Source organism: Cervus elaphus, chromosome 10, assembly GCF_910594005.1.
Source record: "Cervus elaphus chromosome 10, mCerEla1.1, whole genome shotgun sequence".
Taxonomy (NCBI): domain Eukaryota; kingdom Metazoa; phylum Chordata; class Mammalia; order Artiodactyla; family Cervidae; genus Cervus; species Cervus elaphus.
The window spans coordinates 42,884,672-42,897,865 of record NC_057824.1 but is presented as its reverse complement, the minus strand read 5'-3'; the positions used below and the strand labels follow the sequence as shown (position 1 = coordinate 42,897,865).

Here is a 13,194-nt window from a genome sequence, read left to right as displayed (position 1 = left end):
AATAAATTCAAAGATACTTTATCTTCTAAGGGATAGCTTTGTTTTGCCCTGGATATTATCTCTGAGCCTTCAGGCTTCATGATCTCCATGGTCATGGGTCAGACTGGCGTTCTGTTCTCAGCCCTCTGGTGGGTCTTTTGTCCTGTAGGACACCCCCTGCTGGGTTAGGTACCCAGGAGAATGAATATTCATCACTAACTATTCCCTTATAATAAAAAATAATTCTTAAAACCCAGATCAGAGACTATAAAACCCAAGTTATTATCTCAGTGGAATTTGCCAGAGGCCCCCTTTAACAGAAGGGGAGGGGGAAAAAGAACATGTGCTTTTTGTAGAACGTTCTATATTTAGAATTTTTAAACAAAAAGCAAAGCTTAGTGATTTTACCTTGTTAAGTTTCCCCTGAGAAGGTATATAAGTTGCAGTACTCAGAACAGAGGACCCTGAGACACTGGGAGATTCTACCCACAGGAAACTCAAGATTTTTTACTTAAGACATTTAGGAAGATCTCCTGGAGTAGGAAATGGCAACCCACTCCAGTATTCTTGCCTGGAAAATCCCATGGACAGAGGAGCCTGGGGGGCTATAGTCCTTGAGGTTGCAAAGAGTCGGACATGACTGACGGACTAAGTATAGCACAGCACATTTCCTTATATATATTATAAGGGAATGTGTGGTTTCTTTTTCCTATGCCCAAGAAGCTTAACTAACATTAAAAATTCCAAATGTTTAAGCAAAAGTTAAGCAGTGCCTGAATACTAATATTGGGAAGGGTTTGGCAAATGGAATCCCAGAGGCTGACACCATTAGCTTGGGTGTCTGCAAAGGTTTTTTAATGAGACTGTCTGCTCCCCAGCCGGAAGCTGGTTCCTATTTCTCACCATATGCTCCCTAGCCGGCTTCCTGCCCCTGCTGTCAATCATTTCCCCTCGGAAGCCCCACCAAAGACCAGATCCCCGGCAGCTTTCTCGAAGGCTTCTTGCTTCTTGGAAGGGGGTGATGTTGCTGGCAGGTCATCAGACATATCTGGTTGCCCTTCAGGGTCATGGAAATGAATTTCACGACGCTTTTGCAAATCACAGCCCCAGATAACAAGCTGAATCTCTCATCAAAAGAAAAAAAAACTTTTATTTTTTTCTATTGCATAAATAATGGTAAATTAGACTCTTTTTTATACAGATTATATATTTACAGACAAGTTTGGTTAGAGAAATCATCTGGTAAATATGGCAGTCAGGTTTCCTTTATACACTAAGATAACATAATAATAATATGTACTTCATGAGATCAGTAAGTTGCATGCCAAGTTAATTTATATTAATATTTACATTTTATATAAAGATTTTCTTCTGACTAATCTGCTGACTCTCTCATTATTTAATAGCAGAAATCACCAATGAATACTGAATGGAAAAATAAAAGAGATGGAATATGAATGAGGTAAATGGGAAGATTGTGACCCAGGATTGCAGTCTTAGTGGCCCATTCTGGATAGGAGATCTGCGAAGCTCTGGTCATTCTGCTTGTAATAATCCTCATCTGTGCTCCGATTTGCATCCCGCCATTTACCACTGTGCTTTGGAAAAAAAAAACTCATGTCTCAATTCTAAGGACTCCTAGGATCACAACAACCCCCACCCCCAGCAGATGATAGCTTGCCAACTCATTCCCCAGCCAGATTTTGGGGCTGATTTTCCCCCAAAGGCATTGTCTTTGGTGAGTCCTTGGACAAATAGCTCTTTCCTAGATTTACAATTGGGGAAGAAAATCAAACCCCACTAAGAAGTCATTCAAAGACCCCTGAAGCCTGACTTCCAGATTAGAAAGAGCATTCTTTGATTTTCCTTGGAGATAGCTGACGGTGACTTGTGTCAAGTTCCACCAGGAGCTGAGAGGACCCTTCCCTGGCCAATCTAGGACTTTGCAGGAAAGAGCAGTTGGGGCTCACTAGAAAAACAATGACTGGGACCTCCATTTACTTCAGGAAAAGAAAAAAAAAAAAAAAAACAGGAGAGAGACATAGGACTTTAGGTTGTCATGGGCAGAAGGGCCGGAGACTTGTGTGGACCCTGCGGCCGCCCTCTCTCTGCCCTTTATCCTTCATCATGGGTGGATCGCTTCTAACGCAGGCACCTGTGCTCAGCATCACATCAGCCATCTAAGGACCGCTGCCGGTGCCTGTCTCCCCAGACGGTTAATCGAATTCCTAACAATCCCCAGAGATCGTGACTCTCTCCCTTCTGCAGTGGTACAAATAATTACAAGCCACTCTCACACGTACGGGATCTGCGGTTCCAAGGGTCAGAAAAATGAGCAAAGAAAGAAATGATCAGAAGTTGTGCTCTTTATATTTAGTAACTTCCAGTCAGGCTTTTTCAGATGGGGAAACTGCATCTTTTCCCAGAATCTGGCCTTGTTTTACCCTCCTTAGTCAGGAATTCTGATCCACATGACCTGTGGTACGGTGACCCCATGCTTTTCATTTTGACACTGGCTCAGACAGGACACAAAGCCCTTCTTGGATGTTCCCTTGAATCAGCAAGTCCTCAGGGAACAAACAAAACCTCCTGCCTACAAGACACACTTGACAGAGGCCTATTTGCATTGTTTCATCTACAGACGAAGGACACCAGGAGAGATGCTTTATTACAACGGCCTCTGGGGATTTGTATTTTTAAAAAAAGTTAATACAATTCATAGGGGACATAGGGACCCTATCAAGTGTGGGCATTCACTTCCATTTGTTTCAGATAGTCACAAGAGGAGGGCTCTTCTGAGTCATCAGGTTGAACTTTCCTCTTGTTTTAGAGATGAGAAGACTGAGGCTGGGAGGGGAAATCGCTCAGAATTATCTGATGGGTGGGTGGCAGAGGCACCTAGGGGCCCTGCCTCCTGTGATCTTTCTGGCTGACAGAGTTGCTTACATATCCAGTGCTAATGTCTTCTCTCCTAGCCTCAGTTCAACAGGTCTGAGCCCAGACAGAGCACTCTGGAAAAGGCATTTTGGGGTTTGGCAAATCAGCATCCCCCAAGGAAAGGTGAGCTACCAGTCCCCTCTTGAAGTTCCCAGTGCATGTGGTTGGGATCAGGTTGGTAGGCAGCAGCCCTATGGCACTCAAGCCCATCTAGGCTCCCAGGGTAGACCAGATGTACATGGAAAATGTTCAGAGATTAGCCATGGCCACCTTTTAAAAACTTTTTCTCTCCCAGGTACAGAGATGAAGAAACATCATGCTTAAATTTTGCATTCCCTGGAATATTCCTTCCTAATTATCCTACTGCTCTACTTCCCTGGAAAATTCCAGCTTCTGCCTTCATTTCACTTGGACAATAATGCGTAACAATGCGAGAAGCATGAGTTTGAAAGCCAAGCCAGCTTTCCCAAGGAAAAGAGGCAGATGAGAGCTACGCCCAGTATGGGGGCACATAGTTGTGGCGGGGGTGGGGTGGGGATGTGCTCAATGGATAAGCTACCCAAGGCAGGGGCGGGAAGGCAGGCTACTTGGCAAGTTTTTCCCAACTTCAGAGGACTGTCTTTGGGGGACTGGCAGAACCTGATTCTTTGTGACTATATTTCAAGTCAACTGAATCAAATTAATTTTGCCTCCAAGGCTTTTTGAGTATTGTTATCTGGTCTCTTGAGACCTTATAAAGAGGGTCCTAAACCAATATTCACTAGAAACCATGGCTATTTCAATGCCCATGGACTTAGCACAAAGCATAGGACACTAAGAGAAGTGCTTGCTGGTTTGCATGCTTGACCTTTCCCCTCCAAACCAAGTGTCTATGACAAGGCCACATAACGGAGGACAGTCCCCTGAGTGACTTAGTCAAAGGAAGGAAGAAGTGAAGCTGAATAGTTCTGACATTTAAATTGTCATGGAGACAGTGTCCATAAGAGGCAGCCTGAACCCTGCTCTATTTTTCCATTGCTTTAAATAATTCAAATTGAAAAGCTTAGCTGTGGAATAATGCTTCTTTTCTGTTCCTGATGGATATTTTACCCCTTCTGGGGGAGTTGAGGTGGTGGTGAGGATGGCTAGAACCAGATCTTTAGGTTATGAACTCTTTGCCCTGGCATGACTGCAGAAGAGGCCAAGGAGAAATCTGAGCTCATTTCAGATAAATGATCTCCAGGGAAGATGGCTCCACAGTCCTCCTGGCAACACAACCAGTATATTGCCCAAGTTTAGAAGCCCAAGTCCGTCTGTATCATCATGGTATTACAGAAAACGGGGTCCCTTCTTTTTGCAGTCAGGTTCCAGACCTTCTGTGTATCTTAGTGGAATAGAATGAATAACACGATCACTGCAGACTTTTGGACAAATAGTCAGTGCAGTAAAATAACCCACTATGCTTTGAGGAGCAGAACTCAGTAGCTTCCATGGGGATAGAGCACAGAGCACAGCAGAACAGGGCTTCAAGGCGCGCAGCCACACACGGCCACGCCAGCCATGCCGAGGAGCCTGGTGGTCACACCCTGCGTTTCTGGTCATGCCCTCATACTGTCCCAGGGAGGCTGCTAGCTATTGGTTAAGAGCAAAGCTCTCTTTGATTTATGACCTGAGTCTGGACTTAAGCTGAGAGAAGGCGTTTGGAATAAAGGATAAATTTCTCTCTCCCAGCTCTTCGATACATCACTTTGTGATTCTGTGGATGGGAGGTTGGGATGGGGACATGATTATCAAAATAAGCGTGCGATCTTTCATTAGGTTCTTTTGGCTTAACGGCAGACAGGAGACCATTTGTCAGGTGCAAACTGAGACAGGAAGCAGGTTTCAAGACAGAAGACATGTTGTACAAATCTTGTTCTTGGCAAATCAAACACCTAGAAACTTCTGAAACCACTGGACTGGCCGAGGACCACATGTAAACCTCAGTTCACTTTAGTTCACGTTTCTGTCTTGTGGGAAAGCTTCTCAACAGGCAAACAGATGCTTTTAAAGATGGGCTTAAAATATTTTTGTTTTCCAGATGGCATTCCTGCCTTTTTGCCCAGATTCAGGGGGTCTTTGCTCTGGGCTCTCAGAGGTGGGGAAAGTACCACCTGGCTCCTGTTCTCCTGAGCAAATAGAAGGACAGGTCCAAACAGAAGAGAAAAAGACAGAGCTTCTTTCAGGCTAATTTCTCCCACCAGCGGGCTATGGATTCAGGGAGTCAGGATGCAAGCAGGCTGAGCCCAAGTGTTTGTTCTTTAAGGAAATGTTCCCTATTTTTGTGTGCCTTGGCACACTCAGGGTGGAATGCAAGGGTTGTCATGACAACGCCTTTTTTTTTTTAACAGATTGGTGGTCATGTGGGACCCACGCACATGCTGGAAGCCACGGTTAATAGTTCCCGGGCTGGGTCCTGTCTGGGGGCTCTGGGAGTGATGGGAGACAGCTTCTTGGGGGATCAGGGTCTGCACCCCTTGTCTCTCAAGCAAATGACTCCCGAATCATCACTCGTGTGGTTGGAAGAGGTGGTGTAGAGGGCAAGAGTGAGCCAAGCTTGGTTTGCCAGTCACTCAGCCACCCCACAGGAGACTCCTAAGTCTGCTCACTGGGAGGACGGTGTGAGAGTTGGGTTACTCCCTCTCACTTTCTGCAGAGGTCCCCTCCATCAGGGGCCACATGGCACACTGGAGGCCCGGGACTCCTAGAGTCTTCGTTCAGGCACCCAGGAACTCCCACGGTGTGGAAGGTGTTGACTGGCTCGGAGTAGCAAGGGTGTGGACAGGACTTGGAGTGGGACAGTGGGAAGCCAACAGCTTACACTCAGTACCATTGACAGACCATCCAGGCAAAGCTGCCAGGGGGCAAGCTCTTAGCACCCAGAGCCTGCGGTTGCCACTGCCTCTGGGCTGTTCCCACACACTCAGGTCCTGGCCCGGTGTGTGAGGTTACCACGGTAGGAGGTTAACTTCAAGCCCATCAAAGAGAAGTCTACGGCTTCTTTCTTGTCCTCTCTCCTTAGCAACGTCGTTAGAAGTCATCCTCTCTAGGACACCTTCTCCTAGACTTTCTCCTGGGTAGGATGAACTTACTTCCTGGTCACTAGGAGAGATGAAAAGGATCCTCTTTAGGAAGAGGATGCTGAGGACTTGTTGGGAAACAGGCTGTCGGTGTCTTTCTAGATTTCCTTGCTTACACAGCGGCTAATTTCTCTTCTAATTTCTCTAAGGTTTAACCCTCATATCCTTAAAGGTCCCTTCCCCCCAGGAGGAGGCAGAAGAACTTGTACTTTACAGAAGTACTCTTTTTTTTCGCCCTGAAGTCCAGCATCACCTGCAGCACTGCCCTCTCATAGGGCAGGGTCCTTTAAGAATCATCCCTGGGGTCTTGATCCAGTCTATCTGGTGTCTCTCATACCCCTTTCCCCAGGAGGACATGGCTGAGTCATTCATAGAGTCCCTTTTACTTAAGTCCAGTTAAAAGAGAGAGAGAAGGAGCAAACTGCTTAGGGTGGAAACTAATGATGAACTTGTCCAGCACATTCATATTCTGCATTTGCACCTGTTCTTGTTCTGAAGTCTGGTCCTGAGGGATGGAGGTGAGTCAGGCAAGAGGGGAGAGGAGAGGCAGACAGACAGACACACAGTGTCTGGCAGGGCTGGGCGAGCAAGAGGGATGGGCAGGTCACTGCCTTACTTGGCCTGGATGTGGGGGACCCCAGGCATTTTCACAGAGGGACTCACTCACAACCTCCCAGGCTCCAGGGAGCTGACTCCTGTTCCTCCCTCCATGCTATGGCTCAAACCCTATTTCTACTTGTGCTCATTGTGGATATTTGCAGTGGGGAAATTTTGAGAGCTGCTCCCGGGCTGTTGTCCAAAGTGCTTGCAGGGGTAATTTGGAAGAAGACCCCAAGCTGACAGCTTGGACGCTCCAAATCTGAGAAGACGAGAGGAAGAGGGCAGAAAGGGACGGGAGGCTTGAGGAGGGATTCCAAAACACACACCGCAACCCCAAAACCACTTGGTGCAGCAAAAGAGGAGTCTGGCACTTCCATACTGAATGAAAAGGGAAAAGGGAGGGAGGATAATCTTGTAGCTCTAGGATGCAATGGAAAGAAAGAGGAGCAAGACAGTCCCACCACAGAAATCAAGACCTGAGCTTGTAAACGTACAAAGGAAAGTACTACTACGAAAGATTACTGGCTAATCAGACTACTCGAGCTTGGGTGAGTGACGGCGGTGGATATGGCAACTAGGAAAAGTCCGGAAATCAGAGACTTGAGATGGGGTTGGCTTCACTTCCCTTCCCCAACAGAAGTGTTTTACTTGTGGAGTTGGCTGAGCTTATTAGCATCTTTTTGTTTTCTCGTGAAAATGAGTCATTGCAGAATCCAGCTGCAGGACCACGTTACATAAAATACAATGGTTGGATCCTTCCATCTTTCCCGTTGGGATGGTGTTTCTCTCTCTATCTGGGAAAGACAGACTAACAAAGCAAATCTGAAGATGAGAGAAAGGTGAGAGGCACAAGGACCTTGACTTACAGAGGTCTCTTACACATGGTGATGTGTTCAGACTCCATCACTCTGGACAGCTGGGGCGTGACTTGCAACAAACACCTCTTTCACCACCAGCCGCGGCCCCTCCCCGTCCCCAGACGACCCACCCCAAGAGGCAGGGATGTGCGTCGGAGGACAGGCTTCTATCAGCAGTAAAGCGATGAGGGACGATGGATGGATGTCACACCTGAAGAAGCCCGATAGATACGTCTGTCTGTGTGTCTAGGTTATAGAGATGCCCACGGCTATGCTTCTCTGTTGTCTAAATGGCAGCACAGGCGGCAAAGCTGGGAGAAAGGCTCTCTGCAGATTCCAAAATGCTGGTGCGCGATGTGCTCTAGGAACAGAAAGCCAAGTGCCGACGGAAACCGAGAGCTCCCCAACTCTGCCAACAAGAGTCCCGTAGAAAAGGCAGTAGACCGGAAGCGGAGGGGGTGCACCCTGCAGACCACCGGGGCGATGCACCCCCTTCAATGGCTTTCCCCTCACGTCTGGGCGGGGAGGGGGCTCCACTGGGTGGAGGAAGGAAGCCAGGGTGGGATGGGAACGTCCACTTCTGCAGCAACCCCGAAGCCAGCCTCTTGGGACTTGAGGGTCGCCCTGGGGTGGGGGTGGAGGTCGGGGGAAGTCTCCAGTTGACCCCTGGGGAGAACGAAGGGGGCGCCGTGGTGACTGCGTGGTCAGCCTCTCTCTTGCTCCCTCACACCGCCAACCTGGATGGCCATGGGAATTCCGAGATGAACGTTAAGTTTCTCTTTACGAGGTCCTACCGGCGTTTGAAGCGGTCGTCCGGAACTCCTGGCTATTTATTGCATTTGGAAACAAGACCATTAAAGCATTGAAGACAGCCCTTTTGTGTACCTGCCAAGGGGATGGAGTGGGTTTGCCACGACACGGGGTTGCACTGCAACCTTGGGTTCTGCGCCGGATGGTGCCGCGTCTGCACCGTCCGCATCCGCTTGTGTGGAGGACGAGTCTGCCCGCGGGGCAAGCACATGCGCGGAGCCGGGAGCGCAGCTGCTGGGGAGGCGGCTACTCCATGCCGCTCCGGAGGATCTGGTTGGCCGCGATCAGCATGACGCTTATGATGAAGGCCATGGCGAAGGCGCAGATGAGGCTCTTCCGGACACAGGTCTGTCTGTTCTGCTTCTGGGAATGCACTGTGGGGAGGAGAGGAGAGAAGGGAGCAGCGGGCCAGGAGGCGTGGAGGCGGGGGGTGGGGGGTGGGGGGGAGAGAATTGACACCGTGAGAAGGGATTGGGGACCCGGCACCTCTTCCTCAACAAGCCCAGGGACCAGCCCCCAGCATGAAGACTGGTCACTTCCAACAAAGCATCTCCAGGTCAGCTCTGGGAGGACACTGGGCATCCTGTGTCCTGGTAGGCGGTAGGAGGCGGCAAAACTTCTAGAACAAAAATCATGACAGATGTGATGTTCAGAGTGAGGTACAGGCTTCTCAGAGCAAGAAAATGGGCAACCTTTTAGAGTGAGTCTCACCAAAAGTCTCATTCAGGCCGGCCGTGCCCGTTTTTTGCAGAGCGCCTGCCTCCCATGTCTGAGGCAGCTGGTACAGACAGAATCAGGTTCCAGTGCTTCGCGGCAGACTCCTGCGGGGCTGGAAGCCACTTACCTTCCCTAGGATTGTTCCTAGGGTGGCTGGTGGTTGAAATGACTCTAAGCAACTTACGGCGTTATGGCAGATACACATGTCAGTGTCTCGAGAACAGGGTTCCTGGGTGAGCAGCATGGCATCATCAGGAGCTTATTCAAATGCAGATTCTCAGGCTACCCCCGCATCCCACAGATCTACTGAATGGGCAACTCTGGGAGTGGGTTCTTCCCAGGTGGCGCTAGTGGTAAAATAACCCATCTGCCAATGCAGGAGACATAAGAGACTTGGTTCGATCCTTGGGTCGGGAAGATCCCCTGGAGTAAGAAATGGCAACCCACTCCAGAATTCTTGCCTGGAGAATCTCATGGACCAAGGAGCCTGGCAGGCTACAGTCCATAGGGTCTCAAAGAGTCTGACACGACTGAAGTGACTTAGCATGCACACATGAGCGTTGGGCCAGTGATCATCCGTGTTTAACCAGGTGACCCTGATGCCTGGTGAAATCTGAGACATGGGGACCATGAGCACTGTGGACAGCAGGAAGCAGGGAGGCACAAACTCCTCTCAGACTTTTCGGAGGCAGGGTGTCCCTGCCCCCAGATTCTGCGGCCCCGAGGGTCTAACCTTGGATCCTGGGGTGGCACTCTCTTAATCTTTTTGTTGGGCTAGGTCTGTGTCACCATTTTTATAAGACCCACAAGAAACCATTAGTTGGTCTCGATCAGGAAGCATTAACGAATATGGGTTACGAATATGGGCCAGAAATAGGGAAATGGAAATAACAAGAAAGGAAAAGCTTTTTTTTTTTTTTCTTGGCTGCTCAGCGCATGGGATCCTAGTTCCCCAACTAGGGATAGAACTTATACCCCCTACATTGGAAGCATAGAGTCTTAACCACTGGACTGCCAGGGAAGTCCCAAGAAAGGAAAAGCTTTGACAAAAAGAGGGACAGGTCTCTCCTCCAGGCCTTGTTTCCCATGACAGAATTTCTTTTCCTCCTTTTTCCTCTTTTCATCTCCACCTCCTTCTCTGTCCATTCCTGGTCCTGCAGTGACCTTTATATACAGTTTCCCACCTACCTTGAGGCAGAAATCCCTTCTGGGAGGCTGGTGGGACAGCTGCCTACCTCAGGGCTACTCACTGGATTAGCAGCATCGGCACCATCTGGGAATTTGATATCAATGTGAATTCTCTGGCCTCTCCATAGAATGACTGAATCCAATCTGACTGATCCAATGACTGAATCCAGTGTGTGTGTGTGAGTGTGTGTGTGTGTGTGTGTGCACGCGCACATGCGTGCGTATGTGTACAAGCATTAGGGACATGGGGATGGGGGTGGGGTATTGTGGAAACCCAAGACCAGGACATTTTCAGATTATCTTCCATTTTGCAAAGGGGTCCTTCTGCTAGACATTCTATTGTACCTTGGTTTTTCTTTAGGCCAAATTAAGTGGAGAAAAGAAATATAATTTCCCTTAAAATTATTCTCTCCTGGAAAAAAGCTTGGCATAAGAAAACGGTCAAAGTAGGGTCCACATACCTTTTAAAAAAAACCTAAAAAAAAAAAAAAAACAAACCTAAAAAAAAGTTCAAGTTCCTCTCCTCCTTGACACTCAATGGCTCATCTAAAGCCCTAGAAATAGCAGAGAAGAAGCAGGTAGCGTGTGATGTTTCTAGCTTCCCGTGAGACAAGGCGTCAAGGGGCCTCTAAAAATTACATCCACCAGAAAGTTCCTCTAGCAAGCCACACTTCACAGAGACCCAGCGCCCCCAGCACAGCTTCTGTCACCCTCCCCAAGACCTGTTGGTTATTTCTACCTTTGTCTATTAGGCCTCGTCTTGTTATCTTTAATCCTTTTGGGCCCACTGGGCCTCTGCTTCCCTCAGGTGATTGAAAGTATTTTTGGCTCTGTTCTCTACCACTTGCTCATCATGCCTGGGTCTTAGAATCTTATAAGTTCTTACCTGGAGGAAGAACATTTCCTTGGTGCAGAGATATGCCTGCCCCCAGGAATGGGCAAAACGTGAAAAGATAGCAGCCCTCAGGAAGGAAAAGGGAGGTAGCATTTGGGAAGGAAAGGACCCAAGCAGAAAATAAGATGAGGATGTGGAAGTGGCGTATCTCACACTTTCTGAAGACTAGCTAATTTATTCTGAGCTGCTCCTCAGCACAGAAATGCTTCTGAAGGCAGACTTCTACCTTCCTATCCTGAGGGCTAGCGAAGGCTTAAGGGAAAGAAAAACTGTGTGACTGGGCTGAGGGAGGCATTTTTTGCCGAAGCCCTTCTTCGTGAAGGACACTCAGAAAACAAGGTTACAGGCAATAGGATTACCCCCCAGGATAGCGGCTGCACCTTTGATCTAAAAATCCTTCAAAGCGGTGGGAGGAGAGAGATAAGAAAGGAGGAGGCCTGGGGACCTAATATTGGTTCCTGAGGCCTTGTGAGTCTGGATCCAGACCCGAACTCTGTGAGCAGAGGGAAGCCTCCAGCTCACGCTCTGAAACCCCTCATCATTGGAGTCTGTTTTTCAGACTCTGGACAAGAAGGAGACTCCTTTCACATCCAGCTTTGTTTTTTTAATATAATTGCTCTACCCTCTTTAAAAACACGTATTTATCTGTCTATGTCAGGTCTTGGCCGCAGTATGCAGGATCTTCATTGCATCCCACAGGATCTTTCCTGGAGGCACATGGATCCTCCAGTCGTGGTGTCCGGGCTCAGCAGTTGTGGCGTATGGGCTCCGTGGCTCCACGGCTTCTGATACCTTAGTTCCCAGACCAGGGACCAAACCTGTGTCCCCTGCACTGCAAGGCAGATCCTTAACCACTGGACCATCAGGGAAGTCACTCGCAGGGAAGTGGCGTGGCAGAGTGAAAAAGTCATGACTTCTGGAGCCAGACCCAAATCTGAACCATGATTGTATTATCCCACACAGTAGCTGTGTGACCTTGGGCAAGCCAAGTTCCCTGGGCCTCGGTTTCCTCATCTGTAAAACAGGGGCTAATAAGACCTACCTTGTGATGAGGACCAAGAACATAGGGAGGTACTGGGATGTTGTCTGTGCCCAGTGAGTTCTAATTCCCCTTTGTAAACCCTGAAAAAACTCTTTAGTTAGTGAACACCCACATCAGTGGGCAAGGTACACATTAGGTGCTTTAAAGACGTCCTGGCAGAATTGAGAGCGATAGTCCTTCATGAGTTGGGTACATCATCCTCATTCAGTAGGCGAGGGCTCTGAAGCTCAGAGAAGTAGAGTCCAGGATCATTTGACAAATGAAAAAGGTGGGATTTGGACTCAGGTCTGATTTTAACCTGCAGGTTCAAAAGTTCTATACAAACTCTTGATCGTTTGTTTAGCAATAGAAAAGTACACCCATAGAAAGATATAAAGAAAATGCTTCAGTCTTCCCAAAAGGAGAATGTTAACTACATGCTGCTTTCATTTGTCTCAATTTTTAAACTTTAATTAAAAGGAAATGTACTTCAAACACTTGGTCAGCAGTTTAACCTGGCACTAATTAATATGCTTGTTGATAATAACTGAGTGTCTGTCTTTGGCTATCACATATTTGCCTTGCACTATACTTTGGTGTATTTGTTCTCCATGTCTATGCGTGGTTTCCCCAACAGGATGGCAGGTCAGCCCAGGATGCACTGGGAGCTGAAGACAAGACTTCTCCTCACTGCACTGAGGAAGAACCCTGGGCAAGAGGCTGAGCTTCTTTGAGGCTCAGTTTTTCTCTCTGTAAAAGGTGCCAGTGATAACTGTTCTGCTAATGTCAAGAATTAGTTCTGAGATCAACCAGCTCATAATAAAGTAAAAGCTAGGGGCAACCGTAACTTGAAATGCACACAGTTTCCTCCCTGTTCCTCTGATGATCAGAGAAAAGAGGTGTTTTTCCGCCTGTTTCCTGCAGCCTTGCGTCCCCTGAGTCTACAGCAATGCTCCCAGAACTTTGCCTTGGTCTCTTCCCTGATTCATCCTGCACTGCAGCCAGACTCACCGTCTTGGAGCCATGCTTGCTATGCGTCACCATGCCCTGAAATCTCCCTGCAAAGCTCCCCCACCCCCTGTCTAGCTGGGG

The 13,194-nt window shown here is 48.2% G+C and overlaps 1 protein-coding gene across 4 annotated transcripts in view; it reads right to left on the bottom strand.

Annotated features, from left to right (window-relative positions):
* Positions 1-1,104: 1,104 nt before the first annotated feature.
* Positions 1,105-13,194, bottom strand: part of CALN1 (calneuron 1) — a 491,831-nt gene continuing 479,741 nt past the window's right edge. For all 4 annotated transcript variants that reach the window (XM_043914902.1, XM_043914903.1, XM_043914904.1 and 1 more), the window contains one exon: positions 1,105-8,655. In XM_043914902.1, the coding sequence (XP_043770837.1) occupies positions 8,528-8,655 (128 nt within the window). In that variant the 3' untranslated portion in view covers positions 1,105-8,527. The remainder of the gene's footprint in view (positions 8,656-13,194) is intronic.